This window comes from Thalassophryne amazonica, chromosome 19 (assembly GCF_902500255.1).
Source record: "Thalassophryne amazonica chromosome 19, fThaAma1.1, whole genome shotgun sequence".
Taxonomy (NCBI): Eukaryota; Metazoa; Chordata; class Actinopteri; order Batrachoidiformes; family Batrachoididae; genus Thalassophryne; species Thalassophryne amazonica.
In genome coordinates this window covers 67610372-67633480 of record NC_047121.1, presented here as the reverse complement: position 1 = coordinate 67633480, position 23109 = coordinate 67610372, and the positions used below count along the sequence as shown (strand labels likewise).

At 39.4% G+C, this 23109-nt stretch overlaps 1 protein-coding gene across 1 annotated transcript; it reads right to left on the bottom strand.

Moving 5' to 3' along the window:
• Positions 1–104: 104 nt before the first annotated feature.
• Positions 105–23035, bottom strand: LOC117531950 (CDK-activating kinase assembly factor MAT1-like). Its single transcript, XM_034195138.1, has 7 exons — positions 22907–23035; positions 19222–19312; positions 8189–8341; positions 7741–7814; positions 2659–2762; positions 2119–2259; positions 105–254 (listed from the first exon to the last, which is right to left on the bottom strand). Exons 1-7 carry the CDS (start codon positions 22965–22967, stop codon positions 105–107), a joined length of 774 nt encoding a protein of 257 aa, XP_034051029.1. The 5' UTR covers positions 22968–23035.
• Positions 23036–23109: the final 74 nt, after the last annotated feature.

The following is a 23109-nucleotide window of genomic DNA, read 5'->3' as shown; positions in this document are numbered from 1 at the left end:
TTATTAGTTTCTCTGTGGGCATTCTACTGTCAACTAAAACAGTAAAGCTCAGATTGGCAAATCCTTGCTGATAAATATCTTGTGTATATGGACAATTACCTGACCTAAAGAAATGCTCTCACCATAAGGATGCCTGTAGAAAACACAGTGGCAGGTTTGACCGACTGTTTCTGCTTTTCTATCTGGGTCTCCAGCTGGACAGTGCGGTCTTTGTGTTGGGCAAGCAAGATGCTGGCAGGCAGTTTTGACTGTTCCTGGACAAGCACATGGAAATTGATAGGAGTATGATAAACTGTGAGTACAAACATTGCCAAATGCTGCTTTCGTAACATTTCTGCTAAAAAAAAAAAAAAAAAACAATACTAGCAATTCTAAAGGTTAAAGACTTTTCATTGTGAATGTTTTGTACATTGGCAAGAAATGACATCATAAGAAGACACCTTAAGATCAGATGTATCAATCGTCTGTTTGGGGCACTCTGAGGCAAGCTGCCACATTACCAATGTAGACTCTTAACAAAAGTATGGCACCACAAGAGATGTTGCTTCAAGTGTACTGTGTCGCCTTCATCCTCACCTCCGCATTAAATGCAAGGTCGGATGTTTCACTTCCTATAGTGGAGTGATGCCAAGCATAGAGGTCTAAGAACACAAGTTTGGACATGTTGTGCACTGAAGAGGTAGGACATTTTTGCTAAGAAACAAAAACAAACTTCATGACATGAATAGATAACTGCACACAAATAACTCTGGGTCTGACTGTAAAAATGTACGACTTGTAATTAGTGCAGCATTAGATGCACCATTGTATTATGCAGTGAAGACCTTTATCATAAAAACTAATCAGTATTATTTGTAATTAAAACAAGTAACATTTTTACCCTGCAATGCGGTGAAGCAGGGTATTGTAATTGCTCCGGTGTGTCTGTCTTTCTATGAACAAGATAACTAAAATACATTGTGGGAATGTTACTTCGGCAGATATCTCAGATATCAGTTTTGACTCACTGGGTGCAATGCTGAAAAAAGTTGGTTTCTTAGAATGTAAAAGATTAAGAACCACGCCCTACTTTTTTGAGGGGGGACAGGCTCAAAACTTCTCAATTGACCCATATATTTCTGCAACCAATCAGGATAGACAGATGATCTAAAGATATTGATAAGCAAACTACTTATGAGTGACTGGTAACATGAACTATTATTGGATATGGCTGTATCCCAGTGTGCATAGTGTAGCGACTGCATCAGTCCTCTGATGCCTTTCATATAGGTGCTTACTGTATACAAGGTCTGTCAATAAAGTAAAGGTCCTTTTTAATTTTTCAAAAACTATATGAATGAAATCCATACAGTTTTTGAAAAAATAAAAAGGACCTATACTTTATTGACAGACCTCGTATGAATTTATGTGATGACTTGATTTGTTGATATTACATCGTTAAAATTCTTTTCTTATCACAGTTATCTGAAAAAAACTGTTCCATGTGTGAGCAAAAATAAACAATACAACTACAGACAAATAATTCAAAATCTACCCATCTTACTGTGCTTATCTGGATAACGGCTGTGGTGAGCGGGTTACAAGGAGAGTGCAATGCAAAATTAGTGCACATTATTCCAACCTTTGCATTTGATTATCAAGACATTTGCCATGTTTTTAGTTATGTATTTCATTGGTCAGTGAGCCACATCTTCAGGAAGAAGCAACTAGGCATCAATGTGTGTGCATGTGCAAGTCAAGTTATCTTTTAGGCCACAGGGACACACAGATGTCAGAGATCAGTGGAGCTGCTCCAGGGTGAGAGCTGATCTCATCTCCCTACAGTCAATCGGCCCTGTGCCTTAAACAAACAAACACAGCTTAGCTTGCTATCTGTGCTGATGCTTCAGTGGCAATGTTTCAGTGGCCCACTTTGCAGGAACAATCACTCCCAAAGCCTGATGGCTCAACACAATGGAGCCAAAAGACTTTGGAATCACAGAAGGAGAACAATGCGGCCTGCAGCACAATGACGGGTAATAGGCCCTTAGTGTTCTCACAGCCGTGAACCCTCAGGGTGAGGGTGTGTGCTCTTGCCATTCTGTGGTCATGTCCACATAGAACTTGCGTGTATCTCACCAGTTCATCCAGCAGAGCCTGCTTGTTCTTCCTCTTGGCCTGCAGCTGCCTCTGCTCCTCCTGGAGCACCTCCAGTCTCCGCTGATTGCTCTCCTGCTGCTCCAGCAACAGGCGCTCCTCCAGCTCCTCGTGCTCTCGTGACTGAAGTAAAGAAAAAGTGTGAGCGGAAAAAAAGGAGATACTGCTAGGAATTTTGACAGTGTCCTGGATAAAGATTCTGAATGCCAAAACAGACCTAATGGCGTTACCCTGTGCCTACAGCTACATCCTGAAATCCACACAAGTGGCACTCAGCAAAAACTACCCCCCCCCCCCCATTAACTATAATCTGACTCTTTTTTTCCCCAATTAATCCATTAATATTTAGAACACATAAATAACAGACAAAGTGAAGTTAAACTGTATCCACTGTGACATCCCTAATATCTACTTTGTCAGAATACACACAAAAAAGAGATAGTCAGTTTGCAATGACATACAAATAGCATCAAAGTACAATCCAATAATACAATACATGTAGTAAATCTATTTGGTTCATACAAGTTTAGCTTTATTCCTCTGGATGAGATCTCTGTTCTCCTTTTGGTACTGCTCCATCTTCTGCTTGGTGTCCTCCACGTCAACATTGTTGGTTAAGTTAAACACTACATAGGAGACATGTGCCAGTGTTAAACTTTTTAAGCCAACAGATCATGTGCAAGTTTAATATGCCCACAGACAGCCAACAGTTTAAACCCAGAAATGATTACTGCAAAATCCCATGGAGTTCTCAGTGATTCGAAAGACAATAAATGTGTGCAGGTGAAGAGTAAGGAAAAGTGCATAAAATGATGCAAAACATTCGCAAAATGTTCCATTTATTGAACTGGTAGAGCCTTACAAATGGGATCTGGTATTTCAATCATGCTGTTGATTTAGGTGAACCGGTGTCAATTTAAGGAAAAGACTCGAGTTATGAAGTTTCAAAATATTCAGCATATTCTATTCAACAATGAATGTACATAGAATGCCATTAGTGCAATTTCCAGCACTGCGTACAGACAGGCAGTCAGTCAGACCGACTTGATTTTCAGGATAATTGATTAATGGTCATGTCAACAGTTCAAGTTAAAAATTATGGCCCAACATGGAAAGGATATTTGGAATGGCTGTTCTTAGGAATTAGTTAAAGATGCACCTATGGTTACTATTAAATATTCTACAAATAATGAACATTTATGAGTGCAATGGAAAGAATATTTAATGAGGTGAAAGATGGAAAATTCCATCTTTCACCGCATTAAATATTCTTACCATTGAACGAATGAAAAAACATTCATTATTTGTTTTATATAACGCCTAAAATAGATCCTTGTCATTTGATATTTTATTCATTCATAAACAAGAGAAAAGGGTCTTACACCCTTTCCAATCCTACGGTGTCTGCCAAAGCTTGGTAGAGAGACTGAGATGCCTCGTCTCACCCAGGTGTCACCTGTTGGAGCCTGCTGTACCCCAGTGGCCCCACACAAGCCCCGAGCTGCGGTGGGGCCAACCTGGCCTGCACAGCTCTGCCTCCGGCAAACACTGCTTTCTCAGACACCCCACCCACCCCCCCAAACTCGCTCTCAAACCCCCTCAGCGCATGCAGCCTTCCCGTCTGTTACCCAGCATGTTGGGCCGCTGTTTGTTTTTAAGCTAAGTGAGTACCGTCACCGCTAATGTGAGCACAGAGCGGCGTGCAATAGCACAAAACATATGGAACCAAAATTGTACGGTAAATGGAGCAGAATGACAAATGGTACGAACAATCCATATTTGCACAGCATGCAAACCACCAATCAAATGACAAGGATCTAGATAAAGAGTCATATTTCCTTTCTAGTTGTCACATGACCTTCAGCATTGTTTAAGCTCGAAAGACAAACTCAAGGTGACCACTTGGAACCGTTTGGAACCAATATCGATTAAATGCGGTGAAAAAAGGGGTCTTAATTAAGAATAAAGTGGGCTTCTTTTGGAAAGAAGTGACCAACGAACAAGGCCACAAAGAACCATATATTATGGTATCAATGAATCACAAATAATTATTTGTCACTGAATAATAAAAATTTATTATAATTAATTAATTATAATAAATTTTTATTAGTCAGTGTCAACCATGCGAGATGTGGGTGTTGCACTCTCTGAGCTCCTTCTTGTTTCTTTTGGTGTGTGAAACCAATCACACAAATGCGAAAGTGTGCTTTTAATTGTGGACTCTGATCAGTTTGAAGCTGCATATGAGAATCTGGATGGCTTCCATCCCAAGTATTCAAATTGCACATGGTTGTAAAATGGCCAAAAATGCTTTCATGGTCGAAATAAGACTTGTTCACCTTATGCACCAAAGGTAAGAGACTCAGAGGGCTACAAAGAGATGTGAGGTGTTTTGAATGAGAATGTTCTGAATTGTGTATGAACGGTCACAAAAACATTTGTACCAAGCATATGCACGGTTTAAACCTCAAAAGCAGCAAACTTAACAATGTGACACAATGCCTACGTGCTTGTATGTTTTAAAGCACACAGCAAATATACTTCAAAATAGGGGATGGCAAATGAGATATGTGTGTCTTCCAGCTGTCTGCATACTTCTGTTTATACAACAAGACTGTACTGTGGGGTGGACACTTTCTGCACATGTGCAAAAGATTGCTATCAATCTCTTTTCAAACAAAGCATCTACTCTTGATTTCTAGTAGAGGCATAAATGGCACCTTTGTACGTGCAACTGCAACTACAAATTGTTTCCCCCATAGTGCAAACTATCAATTATTGTTTTACAGTTAATCAAAGTCATCTGATGGGTGTGGTTTACAAAAATAAATACATAAAAGAATAAACATGCAAACTAAATTTTTTCCATTTTTTTCCACTAAAGAGACAACAAGGGACGTGGTCAAAGTGAAATTGTGATATTTTCAATGCACAACGCATAAGAACATCCAAACACCAAGAACAAAACACACAATGTTTCCATTATAATAGGCACATACCAGTCAGCAGACTGGGAACGTTAGTGTCCAGTATTTTTGTCAAACTATGGTAAGGTATTCACATACTTGGGTCAGCTGAAAAGTTCTGCCTCCAACACGATTATTTCAATAACAAGCAATGTAAAAGGATGTGTGTGTTTAAAACAATATGTTCCTGAATTCCTCATGGTGGAGGGTTGTGCATCTGTGGATATTCATCGACAAATGACTGTTATCTATAGCGAGACTTGTGGATGACGACTGAACACCTGAAGGGACAATGTTGCACTCATGATGCAGAAGTACAAACACCCAATTTCTTCACCAATGGCATGCAAAAACTGTTGGGGTAAGTGTGTGGAAGGTGAAGGTGACTATGTGGAAAGTAAATTACACTGCCTGATAGAGAAGATTCCAAGCTTTAAGCAGATATGCAATTCGTGTCAGTATCTTGCTTATAATGACGTAATCGTGTAGGAAGCAGAACTTTTCAGCTGACCATGGTCTACACATATTCTGTTTATAGTTAGCCAACAGCAAATTTTAGTTCACAAATTAGCGACAACATGAGCAATGTCTTCAATATTAATATCCACTAGACAGTGGCTTAATATTATTACATTATATGAGCGGTATGAACAAATATTTTGAGAAATTCTGACCCTTCTTCTTCCTCCGTCTTCCAGGATTAATAAATCCCACAAAAGACAGCAATCACAGTGGATCAGTGAAAACCATTTTTTTTTTCCAGTGTGCTTCGTAGTTTCATGAATTAAATGATTTCTTGACATAGGAAATTTGCTTCACCATTTCCTTGAATGCCTAAAGGAATAGCTTCAGCGTTCTGACCACACTGAAGTCTCGGCGGACTCCAGGTGATGTCATTTACGTCACACAGTAAGTGGATAAATGGACACGACAAGCACATTTGGGTTAGAGTGCATAAGTAGTGCTGTGTTGACCCCTCATCGAAGCCACTAAAAGAAGGGGCAGGAATAAGAGGAAGAAAGTGTACTTCATGGCTTATATTGATGCCTGTAAACGCTGTTCTCTGCAGTCACACCAGAAGTAAATATAAAGCATGTTTTTCCCTGTGTCATGAAGTTTAAATTTTTTAAAAGTCATTTGTCTGTTTGCAGGATTACGCAAAAACAACCACAATGATTTTCTTGAAACTTGGTGGAAAGATGGATATTGGCAAAGGAGGAAACCCTTAACTTTTGGAATGGATCCAATTAGGCACACAGATTCTGGAATCCCCCCCCCCCCAACACACACACACACAAACTTTCTTGAACATTGACAGACAGAACAAATTGACTTCCTCACTTATATTGGGTGAATGTAAGACAAGAAATTGGGGGTAGAAACATGCAACTCTACTTTTCCTCATATTTTGTGAGCATACAAAAATAATATTTATTTGTGATGACGTGAACAAAAATACACTTTTTGTTATCTTACACTCGCTCAGCATATGTAAGAAAACCAGTAAATTCACTGTAAATCATCAAAGTGTGCCAATAAGTTTGCCACGTCAATTTCATGTCTGTATTTTTATTTTACTATGGGGAAAGCATTGTTGTTGTTGCTGCTGCTCAATATCCCTGATATTTTATTAAATATTCTGAGCAACCACAAAATTGGTTCATCTGCATTTATTTCTGAACACGTGTTAAATTCTGTGTTTAAAATTAAGTAATGCTGGGCGGGACTGTAGATCACCACCTGGACACAGTGTCACACGCACAGTACCAGAAAGTGCACCCTACTGTAGAAGAAGCTCAGAGACGGAACACTAGGGATGGTATTGATAACATTTTATCGATACCATTATCGATTCCGCTTATCGAGCCGATTCATTATCAATTCCCTTATCGATACCTCTTGTGAATTTTCTGTGTACTAAAAGTAGGCTTTACAGGTTTTCGATGTCAACAACATTTTATTGAGTCGTAAGTAATAAATATGAAATTGGTCACTGGATCCTTAAACTTTGGACATAATAAACTCTACATGGTGGATCCTTGATCTCTGGAAATAAATAGAAATAAACTAAATCTGTAGTTTTCGTCAAAAGCATTTCCTTTCAGACATTATTGGCATGAATGTCTTTCCATACATCAGGATGTAATTCATAAAGAATGCAGGACGTCTCATTTTGGGAGGAAAAAAAAAAACATTTTAGTCAATTGTAGTTTACTGTCTGTATTACGGCATTTGGAAAGAGGTGTCATTTTATTTAAAGCGGCAATTCGTTTTGAAGTATTAATTCCGACTGGACTCTGTCTCAGCAGAGTGGTACGAATAGGCAGAGTCGCATGTACTGTTTAATGACACTGGAAAAAAAAGAAACAACTTAAAAATGTGCTACAATTGGTAAAGCCTGAATGAACTGAGTTGTTTGAACTTAAGTTAGATAACTTACAAATTTAAGTTTAAACAACTTAATTTATTCAGGTTTTATCAACTGTAACGTTTTTAAGTTGGTTCCACTGTTCTCTTTTTTCAGTGTACCCATAATTCTCTGCTTTGTTTCAGCAAGAGATAACATGGACATGCAGTAGCACGGAGGTAAAAACCAGCCTTAAGCCTCAAACACACCACTTGAAGCCACGACTCTTACCTATGTCCTCTATTTGCTCCAAGTAGTCATTATATTCTCTCAGACTGGGGAAGTCAAACTCTCTCTTATTGTATCTACAGCAGAAGAACAAGAGCAATGTCACAAATAGCAGAAAATAATCTAAGCAAATATGCACCAACATTAATATTAAATCAACCAATTTATAATACCATGTCTGCACACTGCCTAATAAGCACACATTAGATGTCAATTAAGGGTCTATTAAAGAACAGATGAGAGAGGGAGAGAAAACACGGAGGGGCTGAGAAGTAAAAACCTGGCAGGGAAAGAGCCTTCCCGTTTGAGCCCCCTGGGCAGATTCATTGTCTACAAAACAAACAGTGTAATGAGGAAAAACAAAGGTGGCTTAAGAAGTGGGAGGAAAGATGGCATCACACGTAACACACACACAGCCACACCCCACGCCCCTTCTCGTTCCCTCACTCACATTTTCAGCACCTTCTTGCGAATCTGCACCTCCTTGTCCACGGCCGGGTCTTCAAACAGCTGCTCGCGGAAGTTGTTCTTCCTCAGGGGTGTGTTGCACTGCACACAGGTGCCCGAGCCGCGCACAAACAGCATTTCCACACAGTTCTCGCATCTGTGAAGAGACGTGTCAATAAAACACCACCGAGTTGAGTTGGATTGATCCAAAAGTGACCCTAAAAGTCAGGTTTGAATATGCATTTGTGACCATGTGCAATTTCTGAGGCTCTCACAGTCGAGTCATTTTTTTTAGGCCTCCAATCTGCTACAAAGTCCTCTGGGTGATAATGGGGCATATGAATATTTTCTCTGAGTGCTTAAAGATGGCTGAGATTATGATTGGAATGTCGATTAGACTGCCTCCTGCTCTCAGACGAGAGGAAATTAGTCTGACACCCATCACTGGAGTGTCTGTCTGCACTGGAAAAACACTTGCGTTATTGTTATTTCAACAGACTTCAGTCCTTCTGCTCAGTTGTACAAGACAAAAAACAGATCAGTAATTCACAGTGTAGTCTGATTATAAATCGTTAGATGAGTGGTTTAGGATAAAGGCACACCAGAAAGTAATGAAAAAAAAAAGGAAAATGCAGTTTTTCTGCATTTGTGACTTTGTATTTTAGTTTGTACTTAATCACAAACATTACAATGCACTGAGTTTTCAGAAAATTTGTAAAACCCATGGACTGTACGTACAGTATACTGAGCAAATACTTTGTGACATCACTCTCAGGTTTTGCGAAGAGCAGGTTTGAAACTCAAATAGAGTGGTTCCAAATGTTGCCAGACAGCAGTACCTAACTCCCAGCCAACCTATAAATGTAATGTGGGCTACACTGGCTTGACCTGGACTGAATGAATGAACCCAAACACACCCCCATTTTGCAAGCACAAAACAAGCTAAGGCTAGCTTTGGTTCACGTGTTTGATTAATGCGTAATTTTGCAGAATGGATGGTGGATTTTATAACAGGCAAGCTTGGGTGCAGGTATTAAGAAGTATGGAACTGCAGCACCATCAGTGGAACTAATGTCACCAACTAGAGATACCTGCTAATTAATGACAACATAGAAATTAAATAATACTAAAACCTCACTAGAGTATTGGAAGTTCTGGAGCCTTGTGGATTGCAAAATTCAATTACTGATTAGAACAAAATATTAAAGACAAACCCTTAGGTATTCAAAGCTTGATCATAGGTGGCTTTAAAATATATGTGTGCACACACAAAACACACACACACACACACAATATATATATATATATATATATATATATATATATATATATCAATCAGAAAAATACACACATAGTTTTCATGTTAAAGAATACCCAAAGACTAGGATCACTCTCACATTGCATTTCAGAAGCATCACTAACCATCGCAACACCACCAACACTGCCTAGGTGCAAACAATATATTTCAGTATAAGAAAAAAATCTCAGTCATTAAAAATTAAAAAGTGGTTATGGGTAAAAAATAAGCATGTTTATTTTTTTCTTTCTCTCAATACAAACTAGGTAAAAGTAAGTCCCTTCAGCTGCTCCCTTGTTTGCACTCCGGGTCGCCACAGCAAATCCAAGGTGGATCTGCATATTGAATTGGCACAAGTTTTACGCCGGATGCCCTTCCTGACGCAAATCCACATTACATGCAGAAATGTGGCAGGGGTGGGATTTGAACCCAGAACTTTCTGCACTGAAACCAAGCGCATTAACCACTTGGCCACCACCGCTGCTCAATACAAAGTAGGTACAAACATGAAATTGTTTTAATATAGAGGTTCAATATAATATTCATATAATAGGTTCAATAATATAGAGGCCTGAATGTCTGTAAGATAAAAACAACAATAATAATATCAATAACAAGAAGCCAATTAGTCCACTGTCAAATCACTAAAAATAACATTTACTCCATAGAAGACTGTGTGAGAGAATACCAGAATTAAAGCGCTGCGGATGTGCTGGAATGACTATTGAAATCCAAACGAATGGATATCTGACTGTATTTTTTTTTCTTTTTTGCTTTATTAACAAAATACTTCTGGCCTGGCAGGGGTTGTCGTTGGCTTGGCGGCACACCAGCCCTATAATACTGTTGGGGAATCACTGATAGCCACCAGTAAGTCCACATTTGTTTCCAACTTTTTTTTCTTGTTATCCCAGAAAATTTCCCTATTATTCCTGACACAGAGCCTAAAAGAAAATAAGGTATATTATGGAAACGCTAAGGCCTCTCTTTTTAAATAATGTGGAAATCTAGACGGTTATTGATGAAGATTTTCTACTATAAATCTGTCTAATGGGTGAAATTACTTTCCAAGAGAAAATGTGTAACAGTACAACACAGTCATGATTACTTTTACAGACAGCCTTTGGTTCTTGATACAAGAAACCATAAATCACAGTTCTCATCATTAAAGTGCATGCCTCGCCACCACAGAGGCAGCGACCAACTCTGACAGACCGTAAGATACACTCTGCAGCTGATGTTGGGAAATATCAGGAAAACCTAACAGTCAAAGAGGAAGCTATACTTTGCATGCCATTGTAACAATGCCTTTGCAACCAGCCCAGCTGGGGTAGCCACGCTGCGCCGACATATGTGCACATACTGCATAGACTGAACTGACCCTCAGTCTTTACAGATTGTTACTTGACATCCACATAAAATTCCACATGTCCTCACATCATTATCAGCAATATTGCAATGACCTCCTGAAAATATTCACCACAACACAAAATAAACTGTCATATAAATGTCAGATTGGTGCTTCTGCACCCGAGGGCATAGATCCATAACCCAAAGGCTGGCCATCAGTCACACCTTTATGCAGGTAAGTGTTTACCAATCAGTCACTCTCGAGCGAAGAGAGGACACAGAAGACAATAGGAATGTTTCAAAATCCCCCCCTTGAGCAGTCAATCGGTGGGGTAGAGGGCCTGGATAAACGTTTGCACAGTACACACTTTAAATTAAGTCTCTGAGGAGCTTTATTTCACCAGAAATTCACCTTCCCACTCAACTGCCTGCACCAAAATGAACAACATCTGGTTTCCAAATGTCACTATCTGTTTTTGAGGACTGACAGTTATGATAATATAGCAAAGTTGAGGGAAAAATCCAGACTTCTCATCATATACGTCAGAGATGGCATGGCTGAGTCATTTCTTTCCAAAGTCAAGGATCAGGCTTGAGACACTGGTCTACGACTCACTCGGGATGAAACCTATTACAACAATCATGAATAGAAGTAATCATGCTGCTTTGCACAACGTTTCCATTCATCAGCATTTCAAAACAATAAAAAGCAGTTGTAGAAAAAAAAAATGCAGAGCACTGTAGTTTGTTTATGGGTAACGTCGTAGATATGGGTTGAACAAGTTCAACCTGCTGCATTATCACTGCAACACGCTCAAAAAAAAAAAAACACCACCAAAAATGAAGCATGATCTCACAAGCATGATCGCCTAAGCTTGGCTTAGCCAACGCGGCAAAATAAAAATGAAACTGAACAACAGGCACAAACATCTGTGCTGTCCAGTTGGCGCCTCAGAGCATGCACAGCTCCTGCTCCAAGTGCGCCCTGCAAGAGACAGATGTTCACTGTGGCCCCAGGCTACAGGAGACTCATAGGCCTCACCATATGGAGGTAGATGGAGGGATTCAGCTTGTTTCCACAGGCCCACAAAGAGCCCATTCATCAACACAAGGCAAGGAGCGGGGCGTAGCTTGCCCCCTGCCCCATAAATGGACCACACAACAGAACCCTGAATAGTGAAAATCCTGTGTAACTCTATAGCGAAGAGGTGAACGTCTAAAAGGGAGGGAGGAGATTCTGATTCTGAGAGTCAATTTGCTGTCTTTCTTCTGAAGGACGCCTTCTTCAAATGACAGCTTCCTGATTGTGTAGCTACTGCAATTTGTAATCAATGTTATGCTGTGATGCTTAAAACACTAAATAAATTTAAGGAGACGGAGCTTTAGCAGCTTGCTATCTGTTGTTAGAGTGAGTGCTGCTAGTTCTGCCCTCGCTCACCTGTCCTGCTCACAGCTTCAGACTCCTATCTCTCCCATCTGCAGCTGTCAGCAGGTCAGTGAAGGGGGTGGCAAAGGGAGGGTAAACAAAGTCCTTGCTCAGCAAAGAAACCCCTTACTCCACCCCGCTGCTTCAATGGCATTGCCTGCATCTTTATCTCATGTCTATGAAGGAACTGGCAAGACAGAAAAAAAAAAAAAAAAACGCCTGTAGACAGGAAGGAGGTGGATTCACTTATTTCTGACACAAAGTCAACAATCTTTTCTGCATGTTCAATAATCTGAGACTGGAGACTGGATCTGGACAGAAGACAGCTGACTCTATGCCAAATCGAAACCTGTTATTTCGACCTGTTCTGCATTGTGACCTTATAATACCTGCAGCAGTGCAATCAGAAAATGCTGAGGTCCAATAATATGACTGCTTTCACAGGATGCCAGCCTGGGCTTAGGTGATCTACAGGAGTAACCTTTAGAGTATATGGAATAGAATTGATTGATAGAATAGAATTGATTGTCCATTAAGGAAAAGCTGATGTTTCAGTCCCTGACTGTTCCTGGTCCGTGAGTCAAAGTGTCCCTGAAGAAGACAGTGTAGCCCAAATTCTTCGTGGTTCCAACTGCAAACAAATTCCATGCAACCCATCCCTAGTTTTTTTTGTTTTTGTAGCAACTTCTATCTCATCTTTATAAGTACTGTACACAGTTTTGGACATTTATATAACGCATGTAGTGAGGAAACTGATCCGACACAGTGAGATTATCACGGCAGTATTACGGGTGTATTTTGAACGCATCGTGCACATGTTGCGCGTGCACAGCATCTGCATGGCGGTCATAAAAGAAGCACACTCGGGCCGTCGGCATCACTATTCACACCAACAATACAGCCTCTGGAGCATTTGCTGGACTTGGACAAGTTGATCACAGAGTCAATGTTCATTTTGTCATGTGAGGGTTAACTGTTCATGAGTTTGGGGAGCGGGAGGGGGGGAAGCCGCTCGGGGTGTGAGACGGTGTTTTTTCTTTTTTTTTTTCTTTTTTTGAGAGTGTCACAGAAAACACACTCCAGCGTCAGCAACTCTTCCTTTTGTTGGTGTTAAATAAAAGTCCTGGATTGCAGCAGCTATTACATCTTTGTGGATTGACACAGCCGGACCGGCACTGACTGGCAGGTATGTCCCTTTCTGCCACACTTTGGGTTTACGTGACGTGTTTGTTATGCAATCACAGATTGTCCACAAATCAGCTGCAAAGCAGATGTAATAAAAACACTTTATTCGTGGCCAATTTGTAAGCATTCACTACAACATATTTTAGTTTGTGATGTGGACATGATGGACACGCAATACATCTGTTTTACACACTGTCCTGGTCCGCTGCCAAGCCGCAAATCCCCGTCAGTTGCGGATATCAGCGGTTAACAGCAGATATACAGCGCATAGAGTGAGTATGTATTGTGTATGAATTGAGTATATATGGAGTATGTAAGGTGGATATTATCCGCATCCAGATTTTTGAACAGCTCAAAAATCCTGGCTGCGGACATGCGTGCCTCTGCGGATGATCACGGACGTGCTCGGATGACGGCCGACTCATACAGGCATGTTACACGGATATTGCAGATGTTTGGCAAATATGGGCCAATTTTGTGTGCAATCCATACGCAAATCCTCCTAAACGCCAGTGGGACAGGGCCCTTACGATGTGCAACAAAAGGTGTGCAAAAGGTGGTGGGGGGGGGGGGGGGGGGGTAATCTTTGTGCCATCTTTGTTGCATTTCTTATTTCAAAATTCTCCACACATTCTCCATTGGAGCTAGAGCGGGACTGCTGACAGTCCTGTACCTGATATGTCTCTATGTGTGCAGAATGTGGTTGTGCATTGTCTTGATGAAAAATGCACAGATGGATACTTGTTTTGTAGTAAACCATTATTGCAATCACCTATTAACATCAACATCATTGTTATTTTTTGTAACCTTATTACTAGCCAAAAATTGCCTCCATTACAACTTTTTTTGGAATGTGCTGCAAGCCTGAAAAGCTAGAATAAATGTTTATTAAAAAATTAAATTTAGTTGACCACACAAAACATATCTTGAGTTCATACAGTCTGCAACAAAATAGAAGGCAATGTAAATGATCAATGGTGAAGGGTCTTTATTTATTTATTGTATTTTCCATATTGTCCAAACTTCTGATTTGGGTGTGCAAATAGTTCTGTTTTTTGAATCATTTTATTGCTGACTAACACGCAACCATTCCACCGTATTTAATTCATATCGACCTTTCAGGGTCGCCAAAGATCAAAGCTTATGTGACCAGTTAACAGGTGATATGTATATGACTATATATTATTGTTTAAAAGTAACCATATGTGTATCATAAATTTATTCCTCAAAAATGACTGTTCTAAGTATTCTCTACATGGGCATTCAGTCAAAATATTTTGACCTTGACCCATGACCTTTATTTTCCACTAATTTTGGTCAAAATCAAATCACTTTGTTCTTAGCTGATCCTCAATCGTTCTACAAAGTTTGCCCCAAATCAGACGAAAACACTTTGCTTTAAGTTGATTTAATTTGTTACACCTGCATGCACTGGCATGAGCAGGTATAATAATCTGATCAGCACAAAGTTGTTACAGGATACCAATCTTTCACAATAAAATCTAAAAACTCCTTAACTTTTATAGTGAGAACTTTCCCATTACCATTATGAACAATGACTGTGATGTGTTCCGGTGAGAGTACATCAATTCTTGTACTTCAACAATGATATCAATTTTAAAATGTGACAGTGATTCTGCCTATACTCGTATTTTAAGAAGCGGCACAACAATCTGAAGTTTGAGCAGACAGTATTTGAATTTAGTAAAAGGATCTGGTGTGTATTTAGAAGTCTCCATTTTCATAGATATGGATGCCCATACAGTATTTGCCTTTCTAATGTAGTATTTCCCCAAGTTTCCCTTCCCACAGATTTACTTATTTAACAATTTTTTGACACATTCATCTTCTTTATACTGTTGACACTGATGTCACCAAATAAGAAATCAAAAACTGTCAATACAAAACTTCCAAGAAAAACCCACTGACAGTGACAAAAATGCAGATGCAATTTGACAGTATAGTTTTTTTTTTCATGAAAATTTAGTAAGGTATATCTTATATACTATATTCCAATTCTAAGGTGGAACTATGCCAGTATACAAAGGTATATCTAAATATCTAAAAAGGAAGAGTAAAATAGGAGAGTAGAAAAGAGTAGAGTAGAACCACTTAGGTGCCTGGTCTTGAGAACCAGGGATGGTAGGTTAAAAAGCTTTTTTATCCCATGGGAACTCTCCTTACCCACCCAAGCAGCTCAAGAAAAAGGTATATATAATATAATAAGTAATAAGCCATAAGAAGGATATGACCAAACTGTTACTCTGCGAAAAACACAAGGTGACTTGTACTGGGACAGCCGTCTAAATTGCTTCAATGGAAAACCATTTTAATTTTATTCGTGCACAACTCTGCATTTACACAGGGGCACTGAGTTATGAGTTTGCTGACTTGATGACAAAGCACAGCTACTTCCTGATGGTACAGTCAATAAACAGAGGATCGAATATATGCTCTCATCATGCTGCCACTATCGCTGCAAGATGCCCATTGAGAACAACACGTCCCCTTGAATTAAATTATCAGCTGTTTCAATGGATGACAAGAAAAGGAACTTGTGATAGACATCTACAGTCATTTTTCTTGCAGTTAATGCTATTTATCCTACACTTAAAGGGAAAACTCTTCTATTATGGTCGTTGAAAGCTTATATTATATACTGATTTGGTTTGAAGAAAATTCTCTCTGTGACGGAAGCAATGAATAAATCTATAAATATTAGTACAGTGAAGGCTCTAACGAAATTATGAAGAAAGATATGTCAATCACATTATAGGGCAATAACAAAACAGGTTACAATCTTAAATTAACAAGATGTGAATCATCAAGTACAAGATGGCTCACATACCTTATTGTACAATCTGTGGTTCAAATGTCTGCACACACAGTGCCACTTTCTAGAAGATTTTCAGAAAGGTGGTTAAGCATAAACAATGACCAGCTATCGACATGCATCATCTACACCCACTTATTGAATTTGAAGATCATAGGAAAAGGGGATTACACTAAGCAAGACGACTCTACTACAGTGGATCCGGCATGGATCCACATCTTGATCAGTTATTTATTAATTTGTCTATTAGCATCGCTGCAAAGCAAAAAGAGGCTATTTTAATGGTCGTGTCTAGCCGTTTGTTTATGTGTCCACAGTGATATCTTCAAATCACAAAGACCAACTTCAATCAAACTTGGTGAATCAACTCACTGTGCTGTCTTCTCACCACACCAGTCAAGTCAAGCTCATACGAGGTCTGTTAGAAAAGTATCGGCCTTTTTATTTTTTGCAAAAACCTGATGGATTTGAATCACGTGTGCTTGCATGAGCAGACCTTGAACCTTCGTGCACATGCATGAACTTTTTCACGCCTGTCGATTGCATCATTTTCTGGTAAGCAGCCTTTGTGTGAGGTGTGTCATGCGCTTGGCGGATTTTCATTTCAAGGAAAAAGACGGAACGACTGGAGCAGCGCTACTGCATCAAATTTTGCCAGAAACTGGGCAACAGCCAGGTAGAAACCATTCGGAAGATTCAGACGGCTTTTGGTGACGATGCTATGGGCATCACACGGATTAAGGAGCGGTACAACCGGTTTAAAGACGTCCACACAACGGTGGAGAGCGAGCCACGCTCTGGTCGGCCATCAACATGCTGAAATGACCAGATCATTTCCAAAGTGAACGCTGTGGTGATGCAGGACCGTCGTGTGACTGTCCGGGAAATTGCGGAAGAGGTGGACATCAGCACTTTTTCGGTACATTCCACTGTGACAGAAGATTTGGCCATGAAAAGAGTGGCTGTGAAATTCATGCTGCTGCTGACGGCAGAGCAAAAGCGCCTCCATGTTGAAGTCTCACAGGACATGCTGTGACATGCCCACCTCTTCCACAATTTCTCGGATAGTCACACGCCTGAAAAGTCACCGAAAGCCGTCTGAATCATCCGAATGGTTTCCACCTGGCTGTCACCCAGTTTCTGGCAAAATTTGATGCAGTAGCGCTGCTCCAGTCGTTCTTTTTCTTTGCAATGAAAATCCGAGGAGCGCCCTACACATGTCCTCATACAAAGGCTGCTTACCAGAAAATGATGCAATCGACAGGCGTGAAAAAGTTCATGCATGCGCACGAAGGTTCAAGTTTTGCTCATGCAAGCACACCCATTCAAATTCATGGTAATTGTAACTTTAGATGCTCGCTGCACAGTGAACCTCTAGCCAAGTTTGTTTGTTTGTTTGTTTTTACTGCTTAGCAACTGCATAATTGGAACACTGAATCCCATGGCTAATTGATTTCACGGTAACTGTGATTTTATGCAATTGCATGATTGTGTAATGGAACTTGCAGTGGTGACCGCATCAAAGAAAACTAAATGCAAAGATGCAGACATTTGTGCATGTTTGCAAAACAATGTTCCATGCACAGATCTGTGCAAATGTGCCAGAAATAACTGTCATAACATCACTGGATGCCATACTTTAGATAATGATGACAGTGAAAAAGTTCTGATGAGGATGGCAGCAATGGTGAAATGGAGTAACTGATCACCATTTTTTTCTTATTTAATAATAAAATCCATAAATACTGAAGAAAGCATTTTTAAGTCAACTGCACACTTTATGTGTTGTTGTTTTAAGTTTTTTTATAACATATACTTGATGCATGTTGATATTTTGGATGAGGAGTTCTCACTAACACTCAAAATTCACATTTGTGGAAAAACTAATGTTGCTTTGGGGTACCATAGGCTTTCATTTGCCAACATTTTCACACCCACCCCAGACATAGGTCATGGTCTCAAAAATACAAAGAGATACTGATTACACAACCCATGGCCTAACATCAGCAAATGAAGAAGGACAAAGAAACGCCCATCTTTCACCCGGTTGCAGCAGATAGGTGGCTACTTTTGACAGGTGGGGGATAGAGGGCCAGTTATCTGCCTGGGTGGTTGCCATCAGGACCGAAGAAGGTTTGGTGTTGTGGTGGACACAGCACCAGCACATGCTCTCAAACCTGACCTTGTTAATTACTGGAGGCAGGTTTTGTTTTTTTTTACCTCGATGTCCAGCTCATAGCATTCCTTGGGCTGTATTTGCAACAGTTCTCCTACTTTGTTAATCTTCACTGTATGTGGTAACTTTTCATCGATAGTTACTTAAAGTCATATAGTGGCATAGTCTGTGATTTACCTGACCTTGTCTTATTAGACTGAAATTATATTTATCCTCCAATGTTTGTGAATAACATGAAAATCAACTGCACTGTTTTGAAATGAGACAAATTTCATTAGGGAGGAAGGGAAAGAATCAAACAAACAAACAAGCTATGGTTTCCTATGTCACTGAACACAGCCTGAATGTACCTTTTAGCTAAACTTCATCAACAGAAAAATACCATACTAAAACCACAAGCTTTGTGTTTAATTAACACAAAGTTTTAGAAGACTGAAATATGGCAATATATATATATGAATAACAAACTCAAGTGCACTGTTTTGAAATAAGACAAATTTGATTAGTGGGAAGGAAAGAAAGAAAGCCTAAAATTAGCTTTTAGCTAAAACTCACCAACAGAAAGCTGTTTAATTAACAGAAAGTTTAAAAAGACTGAAACATGACCATATATATATATATATATATATATATATATATATATATATATATATATATATATATATATATATATATATATATAGTCCTCGTTCCAAAATAAACGTTTTTAGCTTAGCTTAATTTATCTTAACGTTGTAAAGTGTTACTTTTATAGTTGTCATTTTACTTACAGCGTGTGCCCGCAGACGTTCACCATCAGTTTCAGAGAAGGATTCCTGTATTTTGTTGTTTTACATTTCGGACAGCCTTGGTCGTCCATCTCTGTGTGAAAAATACAAAATAAAAAGCTGCAGGGAAAAATGTCAACAAAAAGAAAAATAGAGGTGCTGTGTGTTCCTTCGGTGTTACGCAGAATGCGATCCGACGGAAACCGACGCTCATGAGCACAGTTCCTACACAGAGGAGTCACGGTTACAGTGCAGTTTGATAAAGGGGGAAAAAACGCTTTATTTATTTATACTAACTCACGCAAACATGATATCAAAAGAAAAAAAACATGTCTGTTGTGACTCTTTTCTGTCAAGCACACAATCTTTCAGTTCTGCATCTTGGGGTTGAGAACCTGAAAAATGAGCATTATTATTATTATTATTATCATCATTATCATTATTATTATTATTATTATTATTATTATTATTATTTAGTGCAGCTATCCCACTCTGTGCACACCTGATGCTGTCAGATCTTCAAAGTTAAGCAGAGCAAGTCCTGATTAGTGCCTGGCTGGGTGACTGCTGAAGAACAGCACAAGCTGCACATATAGAACTGAAATCGTGACAAGAAGGGCATCTGGAGTAAAATATATGTCAAATCCCAATGTGGATCTGCTGTGGTAACCCAGATCAACTGGAAGCAATGGCTTTACAGATAATTAAACTTTTATTATATAATAGAAAGATTACCAAAAATGCCTTTTTTCACCTGCAGAATATAGGAAGATAAGGCCTATTCTATGTATGACCTATGCAGAGACACTGATATGTGCTTTTGTTTCATCTAGAAGTGATTGTTTTAATGACTTATTGATTGTTTTACCACAAACTAGCATTATAGAGGTCTTCAGTTGGTTCAGAATGCTTCTGACTAGGAAGCAAAATCTGACCACATCACCCCAATTTCAGCCTGACTGCATTGGCTTCATGTTCACGTGAGGTCAGACTTTGAAGTTTTATTCTTGACAAATAAAATATTAAGTGAGTGAGTGCCCTCCTACCTGGTAGATGTTGTAAAGCTGTTGTGTGTTGGAGGGTTTGGCTGGATGTTTTTGTGTTGTTTTCTTTTCTTTGCTCTCCAGGTGGTATGCAAACTGGTTTTTGTCTGTGGAGAAGGTGCTGGCAGAAGAATCCTTCACCCTCATCAACATTATTGGCTGCACTTGTGGAGGATGTCCACGTGCAGGCCTAATGACTCGCAGCACCTGTGGATGATGCTCACGTGCAGACTTAAGGACTTTCAGCTGGAGCAGATAATTAGATGGCGTTCTGCATTTAAGCCATGAGTGGTTCAAGCAGAATTGCCGGGAACTCGACCTTGTGACGTTCGTTTGTGAGACGCTGAGGACCGCGCCTGGGTTTGACACATCGTGCCTGTGAAGGAGGACGGGTGAGGGACACATGCTGTCAGCACACATCAGAGGTGATTGATTGTCTGAATAAGTGTTAATAGTAATTTGGTATTTTGTTACGCAGTATATTTGAACATTGATGAGAAGTGTGCAGCTCGCTTCTCACGGCCGTGGCGTGCGGACTGATGATCCTCCACCTGTTGTGAGAAGCTGCTCATTTACATAAAGCTTAAAGTCAGACCTGAATGTGTTGCTGATAGCGTGTGCCTTTGAAGGATATTAGTTGTAGCTGCTGACTTACCTCACCTCTTCTATCCTTCACAGAGTCAGTTTGTCGTGTCCACCTGGGGGGTGTTTGGCGGTGAATTTGAGTCCAGAAGCGCCGGGATTCGATCCCTTTGGGCGCTGGAGAGCGCGCCGTCCTTCACGCCGCCAGACAAGCTATATATTATGTTGTACACAATTATTGCACGGAAAGGGAAATAAATGTTTTGTTTTTGGAACCGCTTTCTGGTTATTTAGCGCTGGGTTCAGTCAGACACAGGTCCGCTCCTCAACCCGCGTCGGCACATAACAAAAGCCTTATGTACCTGCCTGTGCTCTGCATTGCAAGAATACAAGATAACTCAGTGTTTCAAAGGTAAAGAAGAAGCCAGCAGGCCACGAGGCTTTCGTTTACCATATACCTTATATGTGGATCAGTCTGCCAGCAGAGATAAGACTGTTCAATTCTGTTGCATATTTTAAATCCAGATTTAAGGCATATCTTTTCCCAGTAATGTAATTATGAGTACAATGTCACTGTCTTGTCTGTTTCTCAGACATTTATCTGAGGGACTTAGTTCTATTCATCCAAGAGGTTGGGTGGTGCTAGTTGAGTTGGTGTATTTTGATTTATTCATTTGTTTTTTGCATTTGAATGTTTATTTTATGGATGTTGTTTTTTTGCTGTTTAAATTGGTATTTTATATGCAGTAGTTGATGCAAAGCACTCTGATTTCACATATTTACCTGAAAGTGCATTATAAATGTATAAATAAAGCTATTTTTGTCATCATCATCATTATTATCTCGTGAAATGCAGTTGATGCACATTGTACGATTTCCAGCAATAATGCAAATGGATTAAAATTATTTATGGGCAACTCTCCGTTTTGATTAAACTTTTCCCAGCACAAAAATATATGGGGTTACACAATGACTGTACATTGCTTTTATTGTTATTAATTTTTCAACTCATCCTTTGATCTGTAAAGTTTCAAAAATTGGGGGAAATCCATTTTACATTTCTTTATAATCTACATAGACATCTTCTGATTACTTCCTTCACTAAAGACCACCTCAAAGCCCAAATATGTTTAAAATTCATTGATACAAACCCCCCCAAAAGCGGTGAATCCTCAAGATTTAGTAACTGAAACCAGAGAATATACTTGACCAGATTTCTGAATTAATCAAATTAATTGATTAGTACAAACGATCAAACAGCTGATTTATTTTCTGTTGATCAATGTGCCAAAGGTTAGAAGAATGAGAAGGTTTTAAGAATTAAAAGCCAAAGAAACTGCCTGAAATTAAGTGCAATCAAAATAACCCCTAAATGTCTGAAACGTTACATTTTTGGGAGACTGATCTTTGTTGGATTGCAATTTAAACAATTCATTATTCCTAAGGGACTGTTTGAGTGAATAATGCGTATTATGATGTAATGACACTAATATCAGGATATGATGTGTATAAGAATAAGATGTTGTTTTGTGTTATGTATCTTACCATCACCACTCTTATTTATTATTATTTTTATTTATTACTAAAGAATACATTTTAATTCGACAAATGTGTGGATTCCAAATTTAGATTCAACATTCTATGCAGCAGTATGATTAATATTTTATTTTATTTTATAACCGCGTAGTTTAAGTCAAAAGAGTAGTAAAAATGTTTTTAAGGACGCAGCAAAGATATTAAGTTGAATCAGTCGTGAACTTTCTGTGAATATAAATTTGGTCTCGGATCATTGCTTTTGTAATGTTGACTTTAATTCGAAGCTATTTAATGCTTATTATTCTTCCATCAGCACGACCTTGAGCTGTTGTTGACTAGAAGCTTTAACTTGTATCCGCATGTAAATTTGTGCAAAATGCGCTGCGTAAGTCGTCCATAAACGCGCCAGATTCATTTTAGTCGCAAGTTGCCCAAACTTCCGATGATGGGGATTAAGTGTTTCATCTTGGATATAACCTGGAACTTCCTGACAATAAGTCCATCCTATTCCCACGATCTCCACTCACCTTGGGCAGGTGAGATACGGGAAAACTGGAAGTTCTTTGACTGACAGCTGAAACTAAACATGAATCCAGCTCGCTCCTCCCTGCTGGGGCCCACGGTAGCCAATAGGGCGGCTCTCCTGGAGATAGACCCCAGTGTGTCTCCGTCCAGCTCTAGTCCCCGCAGAGTAAAAGTCACGTTGGAAGGAAAAGGGGAGAGAGATATC